The 21,655-nt window shown below is 37.8% G+C and overlaps 3 protein-coding genes across 3 annotated transcripts; all 3 read left to right on the top strand.

The window, feature by feature from the left end:
* Positions 1-1,145: 1,145 nt before the first annotated feature.
* Positions 1,146-3,427, top strand: LOC113029774 (signal-regulatory protein beta-2-like). The gene is made up of 6 exons (XM_026180784.1): positions 1,146-1,204; positions 1,390-1,707; positions 1,785-2,141; positions 2,237-2,350; positions 2,587-2,636; positions 3,012-3,427. Exons 1-6 carry the CDS (start codon positions 1,162-1,164, stop codon positions 3,129-3,131), a joined length of 1,002 nt encoding a protein of 333 aa, XP_026036569.1. The 5' UTR covers positions 1,146-1,161; the 3' UTR covers positions 3,132-3,427.
* Positions 3,428-7,442: 4,015 nt separating this feature from the next.
* LOC113029792 (uncharacterized) lies at positions 7,443-9,287 on the top strand. Its single transcript, XM_026180805.1, has 6 exons — positions 7,443-7,485; positions 7,652-7,981; positions 8,062-8,418; positions 8,508-8,624; positions 8,944-8,993; positions 9,085-9,287. Exons 1-6 carry the CDS (start codon positions 7,443-7,445, stop codon positions 9,199-9,201), a joined length of 1,014 nt encoding a protein of 337 aa, XP_026036590.1. The 3' UTR covers positions 9,202-9,287.
* Positions 9,288-14,284: 4,997 nt separating this feature from the next.
* Positions 14,285-20,564, top strand: LOC113009329 (uncharacterized). Its single transcript, XM_026147563.1, has 4 exons — positions 14,285-14,327; positions 14,470-14,799; positions 14,883-15,239; positions 20,497-20,564. Exons 1-4 carry the CDS (start codon positions 14,285-14,287, stop codon positions 20,562-20,564), a joined length of 798 nt encoding a protein of 265 aa, XP_026003348.1.
* Positions 20,565-21,655: the final 1,091 nt, after the last annotated feature.

Genomic DNA, 21,655 nt, shown 5'->3' on the forward strand with positions numbered 1-21,655 from the left:
ACAAAGGAAGCAAAGCTGACTACACTGACATAGGACACAGACCTTCAAAATATAACAGGAAACATGTGACGCAGACAAGACAATATAAACTTGACAACATAAGACACGCAGCATGAAACACATGAAGGGCAAAGGGAAAGGGAAACTGAAATACAGCGGTAGAAAACACAAAGGGAAACTAGTAAACAACTTAGCTACCCTAAAGAACTCAAACATATCATCCAAATAAACTAAAACTCAAAACGCTGGGTCAGACCCAGGAACGTGACAGGATAGATAGTTGACTTCTAACAAATTCCTGCAGAATTGCTGCTTTGCGAAGTTTTTTTTTTTCATTTTTTATCATGTGTTTTCTGCAACACGGGTATCTCAACAACTGCAGTGTTGTTGCTATATAATTTGACCCACGACTTACTCATTATCTCTTTTTGTCAAGAGGCTAAATCATCTCATGCGTGCAAGAGGCATTGGTTCAGCTTTGCTCTTCAGCTCTTCTTGAATTTTGAGGTAGCATTCTTTCTCCCCAGCGAATGATGAGTCTTAAAACTTTGTTTTCAAATGCAAAACATGATATATATCTGTACCTTGCACTACATGCCACAAATTGCAGTGCTGACTGAACTGAGTCCTATTTGAGTGTTCAAGGTTTAAGGACAAGAATAAAAATCAAATAGAGGCAACATTAAAAAAAAAAAATTAAAAAAGGGGGGGGGGGGGGGGGCAGGATAGCTCAGTAGGTAGAGTGGTTGCCCCATGATCGGAAGGTCGGGGGTTTGACTGAACAGCTACCCTGAGGTACCCCTGAGCAAGGCACCGTCCCCACACGCTGCTCCCCGGGCGCTGCATTGGTGGCTGCCCACTGCTTCACTGGGTGAATGGGTTAAATGCAGAGGAGTAATTTCCCTATGGGGACTAACACATACACATTATACATTATACATTACTATACGGTGTTATTGTTTGGAAAATGGACAGTTGCAACAGAAGATGAAAGAGAGGTGATAGGTTTTGCAAAGCCCAGGATGAGGCAATTGCGACAGGAAATGTACTTTTGAATCTATTGTGTGTTAACCAATCAGATACCGTCTGACCTAAAACAACCATCTTGCCTCCTCCACTCACTGAAATACCAGTGTGGTCTCCAACAGAAGCACTGTCAAGATGATCATCTTATGGATTACATTGTTTTTAATTCACCAAGGATGTAAGTGCTTTTTTAAATTTGTCTAAAAATGTTCTTAAGAATTTACTTGTCAAACAGATGCATATAAATTGCTGTAAAAATAGTTTTGCACTTATAAGTTACCTTGCACTACATGTACCTTGCATGTAGTGCAAGTTAAATATATATCAAACAAGATTTTATTTTTCTGCTTTCTCTTAATTCAGATACTGTAGTTCCAGTGAAAACTGTTCAGCTTGGTGAACCAGCGACTATAACATGTGCTATACCCAAAGAGCTCAGCAGTAGAGGAGTCCACTGGTACAAGCAGAGTTTTGGGGGAACTCTGAAGTTAATAATGACAGTATTCAAATCTACAGAACCTACTTTTGGTCCTGAATTTACTAGTTTGAAATTTGACATAGGTGATGATTTTGCCAGCCTGACCATTTTGAAAGCAGATCAAGACGATGAGGGAATCTATCACTGTGCAAACACAGAAAGGATTGGAGTTAAATGGAGTGGGACGTATTTGTTGGTAAAAGGTAATAAACTGACATGCTTTTACAAAGTTTGAAATTGTTTTAAAACGTGTTTTGAAAAAAAATCTTTTTTATTACAGGAAACACTCAGAGGACATCAAACTATACAGTTAGTCAGCTGCAGATAGAATCAAACCCAGTTCGTTCAGGAGACACGATGACTCTTCAGTGTTCAGTCTTCTCTGACTCTGACAACCAGACATGTCCAGGAGGTCTCAATATTCTCTGGTTCAGAACTGGATCAAATAATGCTCATCCAAACATCATCTACACTGACACAAATAGAAGTAATGACTGTGAGAAAAGTTCTGACCCTCAGGATAGATGTGTTTTTCAGTTCTCTAAGAACGTCAGCTCCTCTGATGCTGGGACCTACTACTGTGCTGTGGCCACATGTGGGGAGATATTATTTGGAAAGGGAATTACACTGGAACTTGGTATGATTTTCTATTTAAAAACTGGAAGTTCTGTTTACAAAATCAGCACGAGTGATAAAAATGTTTGAGAACTTTTTGTTTGTTTGTTTTTGTAGAATCAACTGAGACAGTATTCATTCAGAGCACGATATTAATAGTTTGTTTGGCTGTTTCTGTGATTGGAAACGCGTTCCTCATCTTCAACCAACAAGTATGTAAATCACATAGAGGTAAGCGTTATAAAAAGTAAAACATTTATACATTTTATATACAATATCATAAGTTCTACAGAAGAACGATGAATAGAATCTGCAATAATTGAGGTGTTTATAGTGGTTAGTAATTAATCAATCTAATATATTTTATTAGAACAATGTATTTCTATGCATGAGATTTTTAGGTTCTAAGTCAAATGACACAGTTAAGTTCATTTCACTATTTATTTATTTATTATTTTTATTCTTAGGAAATGAAGGTGCTTTATCAGATATACAAACTGAAACCTCGCACCAACTTGTAAGTAATAATAATTATTGGTGTTAAAAGATGTGACAATTGTTTTTCTATCTAACTGTCTGTGAAGGTTCTCAGTCATCCAGGTCATCGTAGTCTAAGGAGCTTGGAAAGAAAAGCGTCTGGACTTCTTTGAGTTGCTTGAAGACATTTCATCTCTCATCCCCAGTGGGGGAAACTCCCACTGGGTTTAAATCTGGGACTCTCCACCATTTGACCCTTAGAACTGAAGAAGCTTCTCGGATGAGAGGTGAAACGTCTTCAAGCAACTCAAAGAAGTCCAGACGCTTTTCTTTCCAAGCTCCTTAGACTATCTACCTAACTCTATCTCAATTATATAATTTTATTTTTATATAACTGTTTTTAACTACGGCACAGACTGAAGAAGCTGATGATGAACTAAACTACGCTGCACTGAATTTCTCTGAAAGAAAAGCAAGAGGAAAAAGGAAGAGAGAGGGTGCTGAACACAGTGTCTACTCTCAAGTTAAACGCTGATGCCAGTAACAATGTCGTGGAAGATTGCTTTTTTTTGTATTGATCACATGTTTTAACCATATAACTTTAGTAATTGTAGAATTACATTTTCACCAGTTGTATGCATGTGCACCACAAGTGGGCCTTATGCTCTATCACACATATATACACACACACAGAAAGGAGCCATTGTTAGTTCTTGGGAGACGTTAAACAGATGGTGAGACTCCTGCTAATCTCTAGGTGACGGCTCGGCAAAAACATGTGTAATTCTTTAGCTCTCTCTCTCCCTCTCTCTTTGAAGGGAAGGTATAGGCCTGTGAGATTGGGCAACATGTAGGAGTTGTGGAATGTCTTTGTCTGTTTGTATATAAGATGTAAGGGCGGCAGCCATCGTCAGAGACTGCTTAGGTATTTGACCAGAGTCTCTCCATATTGCAATTAATAAAAATTGTTATTAAACTCACTTTAAATCATGCTCACCAAGGTGTTTGCGGGTTTATTTAAAATGTCCACGACAATCTCCGGAAATTCTATATTTGTGACCCTTTAGTCATGTTTTTTTTTCCTCTTCATTAAATATTAACTGTTAACAGTTTAGTTGCTTCATTACTGACTGGCTCTCAAAGCTAGAAATTTAGTTTTGTCGCATTTCTCAAATCCCTGATTTTAAACTGTATTCAATGATTGTCCTACTTTTTGTAATTAAAAATATGTTTTTGAGGTGTCAGTTGTTGTTTTTTTCTTTGTAATTAATGCAATACAGTACAATATTTTTTTTTTTTATATTTTTGCTTCCAAGATATTTTATTTCTAAAAGGAACAATCCAAAACACACATTTTAGTGCTTATTTTCCTATTTTTTCTGTATTTGGACAGATTCTATACAATATTTATTGTTAAATCTCATCTACATCTTTAAAATAACAATTTAGAAAGCCTTTAATGCAAAAAAAAAGTCATTATGTCAGCAATAACTTTGCTTATAGAACTATGGTTGGTATTGATTTGAGAAACAATGTTACAATGCAGTTTTGTCACATCAGATGCCAGATGAGTGGACTCAAAAGGCGGATTTCACTAAACAAGTTTGAAGAGTTTATTTACTAGAAGAATACACATTTTTCCCAACACTTACATTTATTTAAATTTTCTTGAGTAGGGTTATGCAGTCACGTTCTATAGGATCTTGCTAATTACTTACTGTGTTGCAGCAGAGTCACGTGTAAAAGAGTCAGGATACCTGGAGTTTGACACCCCTGCCATAGATCCAAAGAGGGGGGGAAGCTCATGGGCAAACAAACAGTAAACATGAAATGGTTACTCCATGCCTTGTTATTCAGAATGACACGATAAGGAACTGAAACAAACTGAGGTAACAAAAACACAAGAGGTGAGGGCAGAGTGGAGACACAATGGTAACTATACACAGGTGAAATAAATCTAAATAACAACGCATGGAGTAAACTAAGAACAAGGCAAAGGACAAATGGGTACCAGAATCAATACTAGCAGGGTGACAGAGACTTAACGAGTCACAGGGAACACAGGAGAGACAGTGTAAAGTAAAATTAGGATTACAAGCAAATTACAACTATAAACTACGGAGCACCGCAGGGGACATGGGAGGGAAAAAACATTAAGACGGACTTTTGCGAGATCTCGCAAAACAAACTCGGGATCTCGCAAAAGTTTTAGCCGCATTCTACGGAGGTCGGGAGGTCGAGGCACGATGTGCCGGGAAAGCGGTGTTCCTCCCGGCTGTAGTAGGTCTCGACCTCCCGTTAGCTTCGAGATGGTGGGTGTCAGATCTCCGAAAACGTCGGAGCACTTTTGCAAATATGTGATGTCTTGTAAACCGAGCAGATATCTGACGTTTACACAACTACATTCACGCCTCAAAATATCTTAAAAGTGTATTTTGTGACCCAGGAAGCCTAATATTACAACTAAGTAGCTGCCGCCATTGTTGGAATTCAACTTTTGCGAGATCTCGCAAAAGTTTTGCGAGATCCCAAGTTTGTTTTGCGAGATCTCTCAAAAGTTTTGTGAGATCCCGAGTTAGTTTTGCGAGATCTCGCAAAAGTCCATCTTAATTTTTTTTTCCCATGTCCCCTATGGGGCTCCGTAATAAACAGATTTTAGAAGCAAAACTAAATCTAAGAAGGCCGGAGAATATAATATAGGAACATGAACCAGGTGATATCTGCTAATTGGTCAAAGATCCAGAATCATGTCAGGGATAACACAACACAAACTTGGAAAAAATTTTCATTTATTGATATTTATTCCAGAGAATATGTGATTAATATAACTGACTTAGCTTTGTTTTGGCTAAAAAACAACTGCTTTGGGCTGGGAGGTCAATTCCTTAATCATAATCATGCAAATTCTCATGACCATTGAGGGTTTATACTTTAAGAGCTCTTTGGAGCACACAAGTTGCAAATAGTTGGTCCACTGACGGATTGGTTAGCACTGTTTCCTCTCAGCAAGATGGCTTATAGTTCAAGTCCTTGCTGAGGCCTTTCTGTGTGGTGTATCCATGATCTCTCTGTGCGTGCATGGGTTTCCTCCAAGTACTCCAACTTCCTCCCGCAATCAAAAGACATCCAAGTTAGTTGAATTGGTAATTCTAAATTGACTGTGAATATGAGGCAAACAAAGTACTTTAAGTGTATGGAATAAAATACTATATAATGTATGATTAAAATGACATCTTCTAAAGCCCTTTAAATAAAAAACATTGTAAAAATAAATGTATTGCAAAATTTAAAGTGGGTATTGAGAAGGCATCAAGTTAAAAAATTGATTTTATTGACATGATCATCAAATATGTTCATAATTTTTCTCTTGCTACTTTGAGTTGAAATACTTTTGAAATGTGTTTCATTGATCTGTATTACCTGTTCTTGACTGGAATAGGGGGCATTTAGTTGATTCATATTGCCCAGAAGAAACTTTTAACCCTTTAAAGCCGGTTGGAGCGGGGAGACTCCGTTTCAAAAAAACACTTCCTACGTCCATCAGCGCCATTACCTGCCCGAAACCGGAAGTGACGTCATTTTGCGGAAATGTAGTTTTTTTTTTACCATCAGGGCCTTATGAGCCTATATTGGTGTTTTTAAAAGTTATCTTTGACTTTATGACTTTCTGTGTCGTTTCTGGGATGCTTAGGACTCATATTGCACAGCTGGAAATAGTTTCTTTTGATGCACATGCTGTTATTTTGCAAATTTGCATTATAATATTTATTTTCATTTTTCCCGCAGTATAAAAAAATTGGTGTATTTCAAAAATAAAACTATGAAGACACTCAAAATAAATTTCCTGTGGTGGGAAACTATTTTGTGCAACTTTTTTGTATTTACAGTTTTGAGGGATGAGTCTCTGACTTTCTCTAACTTTGTAGTTTATTGCACTTTTTTGCAATTTATGTAATTACTATGCACTTAATGCAGACATATTATTAAGATTTGGGCTATAATGGTTGTATTGATGTATATAAACTTGAAATGCTCCCAAAAATGGCTCCACAGCATGTAAAAATATAATATAAGCTCTGGCGGACTTGGTTCTATGGTGGGTCTTAAAGGGTTAATGATGCATAAAACAATGAGTTTTCAACGAGGCAGATAAAGATGCCTACATTTACAAATAAAGGCTTGATTTCATAATTATTATCTGAGGTTGTAGGTTTTCTCAATCCAGCTGATGCAAAGAAAAGCTTTCTATTTTGATTTAGTCAGTAAAATGCTGCAGTATAAGTTTAGCATCATTCTGGATTTACCTCTAGCTCCACCATGGGGTTAACACGTGTGATCGTTATTAAACTACTTCAGTAATGTTGGTTGATTCACAATGAATTTTGCTGCAAATATGGCAGTTCTGATTTTGAAGAGGTGAGGTTATCTTCTTTAGGAGGGGATATTGGTTTAGTCAGTTCTTCAGTGCTTCTCAGGAGTAAACTGTCATTGCCAGCAAAACAGCCAACCAGGAAATTTCCTCTAAAATGCAAACCATGATGAACTAATATATTTCTAAGACTATATGGCACACATGTTTAAGATTCACTAACAAAAATAATAAATATCCAGGGATAGACGAAATTGTACAAAACAATAGCTAAAAAAGGATTACTTCAACACTAGATAAAAGAGAGGTGGCCGTTTTTTACTATGCCCAGGAGGAGGTAAATGTGACAGGAAGTGTAGATTTGAATCTTTTCAGAGTTAACCAATCAGGTGCACATTACAGTCTGACTTATTGTAATCATCTCACCTCCTTTTCACTGAAATACCAAAAAAGTCCTTAACATAGATCAGTGTAAAGATGATTGTGATGTGGATTACAATGTTCTTTCTTCATCAAGGATGTAAGTACTTTTTTCTTCTTTTGTCCAAAATTATTCTTAGTGAAAAACTTGTCATGATGATTTATATTGTGACCTGCAGGAACAGAAACCAAATAAATATAATTTTGCATTAAAAATTTTCCACATCTTACAACATTTTATTTTTCTGTGTTTTCTTTTTCTTCAGATTCTCTGGTCCCAGTAAAAACCGTTCAGCTCGGTGAAGCAGCAACATTAACATGTGCTTTGCCCATTAAAGAATTCGGCAGTATAACAGTCCACTGGTACAAGCAGAGTGCTGGAGATGGTCTTAAATTAATTGTGACATTGTCAAAATCAGCACCACCTGAATATAGTCCTGAGTTTTCTAGAAAGAGATTTAATGTGGAAAATGCTAATAATGTTTGCAACCTGACCGTTCTGAAGACAGTCCAAGAGGATGAGGGAATCTATCACTGTGGAATAGCTGAGTGGATGTATCCCATTCAGTGGAGTGAGACGTATTTGTCAGTAAAAGGTAAGACTGAGCTACTTTTACAAACTTTAAAGTTTCTACTATAAGCTTTAAAGCATCTCCGTATCTTTTGTAATACACAGGAAATACTCAGATGACATCAAACTATACTGTTGTTCAGTGGCCTACAGTATTAGACCCACTCCATCCAGGAGAATCAGTGACTCTGCAATGTTCGATCATCTCTGTCTTTGACAAAGCAACATGTTCAGAAGATCTTAGTGTCTTTTGGTTCAGAGCCGAATCAAATAAATCTCATCCAAACATCATCTATACTCATGGAAATACACATGATGAATGTGAGAATCGATCTGAGACTCAGAAGAGATGTGTTTATCGCTTCTCTAAGAACGTCAGCTCCTCTGATGCTGGGACTTACTACTGTGCTGTGGACATATGTGGGGAGATATTATTTGGAAATGGAACTGCATTGAAACTCGGTATGATTTTTCATTAACTGTTCTAAACAACAAACAAGATATTTTTATACTGATTTGAGTACTAAAACATTTTCTTTGTGTTTTTGTAGTGCAACCGGCACAATCAGTATTCACTCAAATGCTAATATTAATAGTTTGTTTGGCTATTTCGGTCATTGGAAATGTGTTCCTCATATTCAACTCAAGAGTATGTAAACCATTTAAAGGTAAGTGTTATAAAACATTACAATTGTTTAAAAGTCATAAATGATCTCATTAGACTTTAATAATGGAAAGACCAATCATTCATGGATTTAACGTAAAAATTCATATAATAAGTTATTCTGTAAAATCATCAGGAGTCAATCACACCATTGTTAATAAACCTGCTTACAATGAGGTCCCCCCCACTGCTTAGTGTACCAACTTATTTTTTTGAATAACACATTCCTATCAGCAGGATTTTTATTAAGGATCATGCAATCTAAAATAAAAAAGTGCACTTCACTATTATATATTTGTTTTAAACATTTTATTTATCTTTAGGAAAAGAAAGTGCTGTATCAGAATCACAAACTGACAAGTTGAACCAACCAGTAAGTGATGAAAATAAATGTTATTTAATTAAAATATTGTCTACCTGGAAAGCTCAGCATCAATATTTTTCTTCTAATATTTAATTAACAGATTGAAGCCGATGACCAGCTAAACTACGCTGCACTGAATTTCTCTGAAAGGAAAACAAGAGGAAGACGGAAGAGAGACATTACCGAGGACAGCGTCTACTCTCAAGTTAAAAGCTGAAGCTGATATCAGTGGTGAAGAGCCCGTTAAAAATTAAATTGAACCTGAAACATGATTGCAGATCCTATTATTTGTGACAGGTCTTCTTATTTTGCTGCCTTGATTAAATACTAACTGTGAGCAGTTTATTTGCCTCATCGCTGACAAGTTTGGGCTCTCAAACTAAAACAAAGTCTTGTCACATTTTTGAAATCCCTGAATTTTTTATCTGTATAAACCTGTTTCCTTGCTTTCGTTGATTAAAAACTATTTCATTTAGTATTTTGGATTCTTTTTTATGTTTAGGGCAAGATACTACAGGTAAAAGAACTGGTCAGTTTTTTAGAATTTGGGTGGTTTTGCTAATAGTATTTTAGTATTTAGTATTTATTTATTTATTGTCATTGTCAGAGAACAATGAAATTGCATTTGGGGCTTCCGTACAACCCGTAAATAAAATAATGAAGAAAATAATAAATACCCCTTAAAACCCAAGTGTAAATATTTAATAGTGTCTTCTTTTATGTTAAAGTAGAGAAATTATTTTATTATCCCGTATCTGTTTGATATGTAAGCAATCTGGGCACAGCCATTTTTTTCAGTGGTTGATTGTAAACTGTGGTAAATAATTTATACTATATATATGCAAACCTTTATGAGTTATACCTTATTAATGTTAGTGTGTTTGTGCTTCATTTACTTTATACAAATGGAACTGTAGCTAAAAAAAAACACAGATTAGAAGAATGATTAGTCTGTTGGTTTTCATCTCAGAGAACATATTAATAGACTAGAATAGGTAAATTTGACAGTTGATGGAACATTAAAATCCAGAGTAATGATAAATGTGGACAGGCATTTTTTTTAAAAAAAAAACACACACATAAATTTGTATTTTGAACTTCAGTTGATTTTTTCTTTATTTACCTTTGATTTAACCTTACATTAAGGCTCCTCTGAAAATCACTTCAAAAATTTGTTGCAGCAAGCTTGATGCAAGCGTTTCCATGAGGTGAGTGGGAACATTTCTCCAAGTGGTGAAGATGGCCGCACAAAGGGCATCTACTGTCTGGAACTGTTGTTCATCTTTTTTTTAAACTTTCCTTGCCATCCATCCCCAAAGGTTTTCAACTGGATCAGGGCAACATGCAGGACCGGCCAAAATAGTGATGTTATTCTTCTGGAAGAAGATCCTTATCCTGCAGGCATTGTGTAATGTAGCGTTGTCCTGTTGAAAAACCCAGTCGTTACCACACAGACGAGGGCCCTCAGTCATGAGGGATGCTCTCAGCAACATCTGGACATAGCCATCGGCCGTTTGATGCCCCTGCACCTCCTGAAGCTCCATTGTTCCACAGAAGGAAAAAGCACCTGAGACCATTATTACACCCCCTCCACCGTGGGTTGTAGAAAACATCTCAGGTGGGATCTGCTTGTCATACCAGTAACATTGGAAACTATTAGAAACATCAAGTTTTTTTTCTCATTAGAGAATAAAACCTTCTTTCACCTTTCAATGTCCCATGTTTGGTGCTCTCTTGCAACTTCCAAAAGGTGAGCTTTGTGCTGTTCAAAGAGACGAGGCCTTTGAATACATTTTTTGTTTTTGAGGCCCTTCAGTCTCAGATGCCATCTGATGGTTATGGGGCTGCAGTTAGTACCGGTAACATCCTTAATTTGGGTTCAGGATCGTCCAGTGTCTTGATGACAGCCAATGGGATCCTCCGACCCCAAAAAATCTGACCAGCACTGTCTTACTACATCCCACCTCAGCATTGATTGTGTGCTGCAAGAGACCCTGCTTATGCAGTTTAATAACCTGAACATGTTCAAAAATGAAACATTTTTTTTGCCTTTGCCATCAGAACATCATGACAATGTGACTACCTGACAGAAAATGACAATGAATCCACATTTCTGCACAGATTTGGTCCTAAACTTTAGGTCAGCTGTAGAAGAGCCTGTTTCATTTTAAGCATTGTTCTCAATATATTGCATGCTCTAAACAAATATTTTGTCTCACTCCCATTTCTTCTTGTCGCATGTTGAAGCTCTACTTGGAACTTTGTTAAGATTTAACCTTGCGAATTACAATTTTTTGTTATTTTTCAAGTGGTCTTAAACTTTTGATAGGGATGTATAATGAGAACTGCATAGAAACTGTCAGGGTCCTGGGACTGGGCGACCCAGGATCCCTGAGCAGTTATGTATTATATTATTATTATCATTATTATATGTATTTTGGTGTTGCTGCTGCTCTTCTCCATGCTTGTAGATGTGTGTGTGTGTGTGTGTGCGTGTGTGTGTACGTCTGCGGGTATGCTTGGAGGATGGAGCTCAGCCACCTGCAGGCCTGAGGGGTGTGGCCCTGTGGAAGGATTGGCCACACCCGAAGCCACACACCTGCCGCTGATCAGGGCTCGTCGGGGGAGCTACTTAGGAGAGTCTTGGAGCTCCCACCGACGCGGGATCATTGCTTGGGACTCCACGTTAGTTACCCAGTTTAGGTTTTGGTCGTGTATGCCTGCCATTGTTCAGTGTCCTGACTGCTGCCGCTATTGTTTCCCGCAGGAGGAGCGTGGAGGGCTTAAGGAGCAGCGAGCACCGGGAGTGCAGACACGGGAGCAGAGAGCACTTGGAGGACACGACACGGGAGTCTGGGGAGAAACACGGGGATTTATTGTTGTTTGATATCACCCTCTGTAAATAAACACTGTCTATACGTAGAGCACCGCGCCTGGGTCCTCCTTCCCCACTCCTTCCACGGTGTGCCATGCCACACCGTGACAGAAACAGTTTATTTAGGTGATATACTGTTCTGGATGCATTTACACTCATCATAGGCACGAATGTCATGGCAATTTGGAGCTTTTAATGATTTCTTTCAAGGTAGAATGATTAAATAGCATAAATACAAAAATACCTAGAATGATAGGGTTTATAAGTTTTAATGTATTTTTTGCATTCTCTTCTATCTACACAAAGTCAAACGTTTATAAATAGGCTTTGATATATGCATACACCTCCAATGATATTTGGTTTTATGCCCCCAGATGCTTTTGGGTACTCTGAATGGATACTGGATCACTCCTCTTGGCAGAATTGGTAGCGCAGACTAAAACTGACTGGTTTCCTTGTGACTCCTCCTCATGACTTTTCACTGTCTACAAATTTTCAATAGATTTAAGAATGGGCTTAAATTAAACAAAACAACAACAACAAAGAAACACCTTTCAATCAGCGTATGTCATCAAATCAATTATAACTGATAGCACAATTTTTCAATTACTACTGGACACTACAGGTATTACACAGGTAGTCCAACTCCTCAAGAATAGCACATCACATATGATTGCTGTATCTCCCAGCACAGTTTCAAGAATATTGATGCTGGCTCGTTATTAAACTCTGGCTCTCTTCCACAGCATGTCTTTATCCTGTCTTCCTCTCTCAACCTAACCGGTTGCAGCAGATGGCCCCGCCCCTCCCTGAGCCTGGTTCTGCAGGGGGTTTCTTCCTTTTAAAAGGGAGTTTTTCCTTCCCACTGTTGCCAAAGTGCTTGCTCATAGGGGGCCATATGATTGTTGGGTTTTTCTCTGTATGTATTATTGTAGGGTCTTTACCTTACAACATAAAGTGCCTTGGGACGACTGTTGTGATTTGGCGTTGTATAAATAAAACTGAATTGAACTGAATTGAATTAAATAGATTCTAGGAGACAGGCAGTTAATCTAGGAGAGCTGGGTTATAGAAGGTCCTTATCCATCAGCAGGACTGGTATATACTCTTTTGTGCAAGGACGAACAGGATCTACCACTGGTGACCTGTGCTTCTTACATGTGAGAGCAGGTTCACCCTGAGCACATGCAAGAGATGGAAAGCGTCTGTAGAATCCATGTAAAACATTCCTGTAATATCATTTAGCATGACCAGTTTGTTGTTGGGTCACTGGTGGTCTGAGGAAGGAAATCCGTGGAAAAATTCACAGACCTCAAAGTGATAGGCACCAGTACCCTTACTGCCATTAGATGTCCTTGGATCCACTGACAGACTATGAGAATACATGGCCTCATGTTGCAAGAGTATGCAGGTAAGTCCTGGAGGATAAAGGAATTGAATGGGCCCAATGTTCAAGTGATCTATATTCATTAGAACAACTCTGGGACATTATGTTTCAGTCCATCTGACACCAGCAGGTTGCACCTCAGACTGCTCAGGAGCTCACTGATGCCCTGATCCTGATCTGGGAGGAGATGCCTCAGGACTTTTGAGGTCTGATATGTTTTCAAAGTGCCTCTCTGAAGTTTTTGAGCAGTGTACAATTGTTGATCTTGAAATCTGCAATCTCAAAGGACATGAAATCAGTCCATGCTGTGCAGAGTTTGCTCAGACTAATAAAGGAAAACTGTCTTAGAACATAATGATTTGATTTCATAACTTAGGTCCATACCATATCTTTGTATAGGTATTTTGATATTCTTTATACAGCCAGCTGATGCAAAGAAGACATGCCATTTTGATTGAGAAAGTAAAACAGTGTATACCAGCTAAGGTCTTGGAGGTAACATTATTCTGTCTTTACCTCTAGCTCCACCATGGGGTTAACATGGGTGACATTCAATGCAAGTGCTGATTGGTTTGTTATGAAAAATGCAAAAACATATAAATAAATAAAGGTGCACATTAGTTGGGCAAAAGCCTTCGCTTCATCCTGTGCGCCAGCTTTTCTCCAAGTCAAGATGTCAAATTTCATCAGAAATTCAATATGTAATGTTTTTGTGTTATTTCTTGCACTACACACCACAAACAGAAGTGGTGACTGTTCCACTGTTTATGTCCTTCAGATGAAAAGAAAAGGAAGGAATAGAGAACGAATAACCACCAAGAGAGAAGTAAAAATTAACCAAATGGATAATTACAACAGAATATCAAAGAGAGGTGAAATGTTTTACAGAGCCCAGGAGGGAACCAGTGTGACGTGAAGGGTCCTTTTGAATCTATATGTGTTAACCAATCAGAATCATTTTACAGCCTTACCTAACATGATCATCTTGCCTCCTTCACTCACTGAAAGACCGTGTTCTCAACAACGAGCAGTGTCATGATGATGGTGCTGTGGATTACTTTGCTCTTTCTTCATCAAGGATGTAAGTGCTCTTTAATTTTCTCCACAACTATTCTATGAAGATAAATTATGTCAAATAGAAAAAAATGTGTTGAAAATAAAATGAATTATTTTGCATTTGAACATTTTCACATCATTTTTTTTTCTGTATTCTCTTAATTCAGATTCTTTGGTTCCAATGAAAATCGTTCAGCTTGGTGAACCAGCAACGTTAACATGTGCTTTACCCAGCAATAAAGAGCTCAGCACTTTGGAAGTCCACTGGTACAAGCAGAGTATCGGGGATGAGCTCAAACTGATTTCAACACTGTATGGAACTACACCACCTCAGTATGGTCAAGAAATATTTAGATCAAGATATGACGCATGTAATAAAAAAACATTTAGCAATCTGACCATTTTGAAGACAGTCCAAGAGGATGAAGGAATCTATCACTGTGGAATCATTGAATGGCTTAATCCTGAATGGAGTGGGACATATTTGTTAGTAAAAGGTAATAAACTGGCATACTTTCAAAAAATGTATTAGTGTGTTGGAGCATGTTTTGACGATTGTCTTTATATTTTTAATAAACAGGAAACACTCAGAGGGCATCAAACTATACTGTCGTTCAGTGGCCAGCTGTATCAGATCCAGTCAATCCAGCAGACACAACAGCTCTCCAGTGTTCAGTTTTCTCTGACTCTGACAACAACACATATGCACGGGATCGTGATATGTTCTGGTTCAGAGCTGGTTCAGACAAATCTCATCCTAGCATCATCTACACTGGCAGAAAGAGAAGCAATGAATGTGAAAAACCATCTGACCTTCAGAATAGCTGTGTTTATCGCTTCTCTAAGAACATCAGCTCCTCTGATGAAGGGACTTACTATTGTGCTGTGGCCACATGTGGGGAGATATTATTTGGAAATGGAACCGATCTGAAAGCTGGTATGATTTTTTGTTTACTACTGGAAGTTATAGTCAAGGTATGTTGGCAGCATATGAGTGATTTTTTTTGGAAACTTTGATATATCTTTCTGGTTGTTTGTTTTGTAGTGGAAAAAACACAGTCGGCATTTATTCAACTGGCCTTAATAATAGTGTGTTTGGTCATTTCTGTCACTGGAAATGTTTTCCTCATCTGCAACCAAAGAATACAAAATAAAGGTAAGTGTTGTATGATGATTTCCAAAGCTAAGATTGCCCCGTTATTCAAGTAGCATTTCCATTGTTTAAATATGAATATGAATACATATTAAATGTTTTGTGTTATATATTTATATGTTAGGAAATACATTTTGAAATAGTTGCCACATCAAATGCATGTTACTATTTTGTATTTGTCATAATAATTGAATTCATCTTTATGAATAGAAAATGCTATATCGGAAGACCAAATTGACACCTCACACCAACCAGTAAGTAATGAAAATGCTTGTTATTCAATTAAAACTGAAAAGCTCATTATTATTATTTCACCTGGTTGTTATTATTGCATATCTTTATTACACAGGCTGAAACTGATGGCCATGTAAACTATGTTGCACTGAACTTCAGTGAAAGAAAATCGAGAAGCACAAGGAAGAGAGACTTTGCTGAGGACAGTGTCTACTCTCAAGTTAAATCCTGATTTCAAGTGTTGTGTGTTTTCTTGAAAAAACAAAAACACAGAAAATAAAAGAAAATTAGGAAAAAATATCAAAGAAAAGAAAAATCAACACATCAACTTAAAATTTTGCAAAAGAAAAACAAAAACAAAAAAAAATCCTCAAACTACTATGTGATTTAATCAGTGGATTCACACTCCTGTTGGAGAGGAGACGTGAGTCCCGCTCATTCCATAGGTAGCTTTCTGCCTTTGTAAGAGAAATTAAGTTGAGTGCTGCTGAATTAGAAGCTTGTTGGAGATACTGTAGTGTGAGAAAACACTTGTGCAGACTGACAGTATAAATTCAGGAATGTGAGAGTCAGGATCAACTGTGTTGGTGAGTTTATCTGAACTGAGCCTTGCAGCCATGTTGTTTGTTACTGCAGTAGCATTGTATTGCCTGTTTGTCTTTCCTGTTAGGTGAGCTTGACTTTATATTTGCTGCTTTTTGTTTTTTTTTTTTAAGATTAGATAATGTAGTTTGTTTCTGCCTTAAATAGTTGAATGGAAATTTGAATGTGAATTATAGCTTTCGTTGTTTTTATGCTAGGTCACCTAGTCCCATTTTAGTTTGCATGTTAGTGTTATATCATGCACAGCTGCACGGACCGCCTTGCAATGCATCATCTCTGCTGATAATCACAACAACAGCAATAATAACAACAATAATAATGACATGTATTATGATGAATATGACTTGCTTTGAGGGTCCGGAGTCTAGTGACTCCCAGTTTATGTTTATTAATATTCATTGATTTTGTTAGTTTATTCGTTATTTGTAATTATTTCCAGTGTTTAGGTGTTCTCTGTGCCTCCCTTGTGTTACTTGTGTTGTGTCTAGTGTTCTTGGTTCTATTTTCCCCTTTCCTGTTTTACTTCGGAGAGTCTTGTGCATCAGTGTATTCTGTTTTGCTTCCACCTGGTCTCATCTCGTCTGATTATTGTGAGCTGTGTTCCCTGCCTGCCTGCCATTTCCTCACTTCTCTGTGTGTAATATATAGTGTGCGCTTGCCTCTGTCAGATTGTCTGCGTTTTCTCCTGTTTGTCATCCCCCGTGTTTCATCCTGCATTTCCTCCTCAAGGTTTCCATGTCTTAGGTTTCCAGTTTCAGGTTTTTGGTAATGTTTTCTATGTTCCTCATGTTCTTTAATTGAGCTTTTCCCGGTTTAGCTTTTTGTTTGTTTTTTCTCAGTTCCTCCGCCACCTTTTATTTTGTAGCTTTTTGTGCAGTCAAGAATAAAGGCTCGTTTTTGTTAAAGATCCACATTCATCTCCATTGTCTGCGTTTGGGTCCAGTTTATGTTTGCATCTGGGGATGAATATCTGTGTGTTTTATGTGTCTTTGTGCCCTGTCTGTGTCATTTCATTACATTTCAGTTTCTTTTTTAAATGTTTTATAAAACAAAAATAGTCTTTACTTTCGATGAAGTCACGCAAAATGTCTAAATAAACATAAAATATGGAATTAATATAAAAACGATAAAATCTCGACTACCACACTCTCAAACAATGAACTCATATCTTACATGTACAAATGTACTAAATATCTTGTTAATCACATAGACTTTCTAAATGGCACTATGAACATGCTAGTTGCTGGTAGGTCTTGGGCTACACAAATGGTGCTTTTTGTTAATTGTTCTGTTTATAATTATATCCATAACTTTTAAGGATATAATTTTTAGCCATAGTCAAATTGTCAGAGGTTTCCAGTTCAGAGATCATGGGAATATTTTTCTTTTTAATTTATATTTTATGTGGGCTTTCTGGCTTCAACAAGTGCTCACTGATTCCTGCTGGGAAGGTTTGTTGTTAACTGGGCTCTAGTACCTCCAAGTCTGAGAGTGTGTTTAAGAGATAGGTGACCAATCAATTCAATTCATTTGTATTTATTTAGCACCAAATTACAATAACATTCAACCTGAGGCACTTTGTTTTGTAACATGAAGACCCTACAATAATAGAGAGATAACCCCAAAAATCAATCTTCCCTTTTTGAGCAAGCACTTGGTGACAGTAGGAAGGCAAAACTCCCTTTAACAGAAGAAACCTTCAGCAGAACTAGATATACTTTCATCTAAAGACAGAATAAAGCAGATATTGTGGAAGAGAGCGATAGTTTAATAATAACTAATGATTAAATGCAAAATGTCGTTTAAATACTTACATAGTGAGTAAATAGGATAAGTGAAGTCTGTCTCTTGAATCAGGAGGCTTGTTTAACAAAAACAGGGCATGAAAGCTAAAGGCTGATTCCCATTCGACTTTTAGGTAAGTGAGCCAGCAGTCAGAGATCAAGCAAACCATAAAAGTAAAGTTTGTCAGTTTACTGTCAATCTACATCCAAGCAAAGACTCACAGCATTGACCAGCAGCTCGAAGCAATATAGCAGCTTTACTTCATGGAATCATCAAAGGTGTACTCTCAGTGGCCGGGGAACAATATATGAACAGCACCACCAAGGCCGTGTCCTTCCAGAGCAATACGAGAAGAACACAACCCACAAAGGCTAGTGGATCTAAGAGCAGACCACAACAACGAACCTGAACCAGTAACCACAGTGCCAGACTTTTAAGAAGGAAGCTTTTCCAGTATAAAGAGCTGGACTGTACCAGGCCCTGACATGATTCACACCTACTGGCTGAAGAAGCTGACTGCACTCCATGAGCGTCTGGCAGCACAAATGAACCAGCTGCTGGTCAATGAGACACACCCAGAATGGCTAGCTCAGGGGTCGGCAACCTTCACACCCAAAGAGCCATTTCCATGTAAAAAAAGACAAACACTGGGAGCCGCAAATACTTTGTGACATCTGAAATGCAGATAACACTGTATATATTGTTTTGTTGTTTTTTTACCTTTATGCTTTGTATAATCAATTATAATGTGTTGGTTATGAAACCCATGAAGTGCTACAGAGAAAATTAGATTTTATTTATGTAATGAACACATTTTGATCATCTTGAACACTTAAAAAAATAATAACAAAAGAGAAACATGCTGAGTCCAAGGCGTCTTTCAAATGAATTAAAAAGCTGAACTTAAATTATCCATGTAACAGGCAAAACAATATTGTGAGGGGTCATCCGTATATCGCCTTTGGGCTTTTGGAGCCTTGACCTGAATTTAAAAAATAAATTGGAAAAAAACAATATGTCACTAAACAATGGAAAACAAATATTTGCATAAATATTTATTTTAACTGGTTAATGGGACTTCTGTTCCTGAACCTCTGCGCACAGCGTCTGCAAATTTGGGCTGTACAAAGCAACTTTCATCTTTACGCAGAACTGTAAACTGTCACCTGTGAGGCATGAGCAGTTTTTGTTTTTAACATAGTTCATGGTGGAATAGCTAGTCACATACGTATGCGGATCAATAGGACTCCAAATGTATATTTCTTCATGTTTATGTAGGTGCTGGGGATGGCATTCCATGTTTCAAACACGAGTTTGTGATTCTGAACTTATTGGCCTGCTATGGGCAACATCCCCTGTCAAGTGTTTGAATTGGGACACCCACATATCTTTGTCAGCTATGTCAGCCAGCTCGATCTCCAGATCAGGTTGACTTACACCTGCAGCCACATTTAATAGGGATGGATCGATGGTCAGAGGAGGGACAGGGAAGCATAATGTGGGTTTTTCTCTCTGAATTCACAGAATCATTTCCAAAATGATGCTTGCATTGTGGTGATTGCAGACTGCAAATACTCTGAATTGATCAACTCATGAGCTTGTTTGCACTCCCTTACAGAGGGAAGTGAGAAAGTGTGCCTCTCTGTAAATCTCTGGCTAAAACTTTCCGTTTGGACTCAAATACTAACACTGTCATGTCCACCATGAAGTGCAGCTTTTCCAGCCACTCAGGCTCTTCCAGCTCAGAAAAGCTGAGCCCTTTGCTGCTCATGAAAGTTTTCACCTCCCCCAGATATGTAGCAAAGCGTTTCAGCACCTCTCCTCTCGACAGCTACCAGACTCTCTTATACAGCAGGAGATCAGAGTACATGTGCTCCACCTTAAACAGCAACGCCATTTCTGTGGTTCTGTCTTTGACAGTCTTCGCAGAGAGAGGCATCTCTCTTGTTTTTAAAGTCTGCGATTAGGTGTTCTGAAATCTTAATGAATGAATCCTTCATATATTCTCCGTCCATGGACAGCTTCCCATGCCTGACTATTTCCTGAGCTGCCACAAAATTTGCATATATAGTTGAATTTGCAGACTTCATCCACGTCTTGAATTGATTTTTACTCAGATCAGCCTTCTCCATCTGCCCAGGCATCATTAAATGTTGTATTTTCTTAAGATATTTTTCTTTTCTTACATTTCCTCATACTTGGCCTACCCGGGGTTGAAAGTCTCGATAAATGCATGGACTTTTGGCGGATATACAGGCTTCTGTGAGTGTGACCCTTATTTTGAGCGATGAAAATAATAAAATATAATTTTATTTTAATATTTCAAGATCACAATAATCTTCCAAGTTAGAATTACACTTTCTAAAAAGAACTAACACTTCAGTTAAATACTTATAATGTATTTTTTCCATTCACACAGAGCTGCAGTATAAGGATGAAAGAGCCACGTGTGGCTCTGGAGCCGAGGGTTGCAGACCCCTGGGCTAGCTGAAGGCAGGACACTCCTGATCCCCAAGGACCCACAGAAGGGACTGGTCCCATCCAACTACTGGTCAGTAACCTGCCTCAGTACCACATGGAAGCTCCTGTCAGGCATCATACCCATATGGAAAAGAAATAGTAAAAACTTATATGTGATTACTCATGAAAGTGGCCACTTTCTCATTACTTTCATACATTGTTTTAGTAAGTATCCAAAACATACAAGTTTCATTATATAATTTTTCAAGGGATCTTATATCTGTTTTCACTCTTGTATGCTTTTCATACAAGTTTCACACAAGACAGATACAAACTTTATAAGATTTATATATATATCTTTTCCATATGGGTAGGGCCTTAGAGGAACAGACACATGGATCAGTACATGAGTGGGGCACAGAAAGGAATTGGCAGGAATACCAGAGGAGTGAAACACCAGCTACTGGTAGACAGAGCTGTCGCCCGAGACTGCAAGACCAGACTGACCAACCTGTGGACTGCCTGGATTGACTACAAGAAGCCTATGACTCAATACCCCACACCTGAATGCCTAGAACTATACAAGTTCAACAGGACCCTGAGAGCCTTCATCAGGAGCTCAATTGGGATAAGTAAGTAAAAAAGTAAGTAAAATTTTATTTATATAGCACCTATAAAGATAAAAATCCCAAAGTGCTTCACAGAAGCTTGTTATGGAAAGTTTAACAATAACCTGCAACACACCCAGTGAGCTTGATTTGAAGTGAGTTTAATAAACACATTGCAATGTGGAGAGAGCATCCCGGTGAAACACCAGGACCATCTCTGAATTGTGGTCACACACACATTCACCACTGGTTACCAGTGTGTGAATGTGTGTGTGACTGGGTGGATGACTGACTGTAGTGTAAAGCGCTTTACAAATACAGACCATTTACCATTCAAGCTGCTGTCCTGCAGAACAACTTCAGCTATCAAAAAATACAACAGGTAAAGTTCTCAATGCTATAAATTTGATTGTAATTTTGAATTTTCTTTTAGCGATTTTATGTGTTTTGATATTTATAATATTTTTATTTACTCTATTATCCTAGAATATGGATACGTGGATGTTTTCT

The sequence above is a fragment of the Astatotilapia calliptera genome, chromosome 2, assembly GCF_900246225.1.
Source record: "Astatotilapia calliptera chromosome 2, fAstCal1.2, whole genome shotgun sequence".
NCBI lineage: Eukaryota > Metazoa > Chordata > Actinopteri > Cichliformes > Cichlidae > Astatotilapia > Astatotilapia calliptera.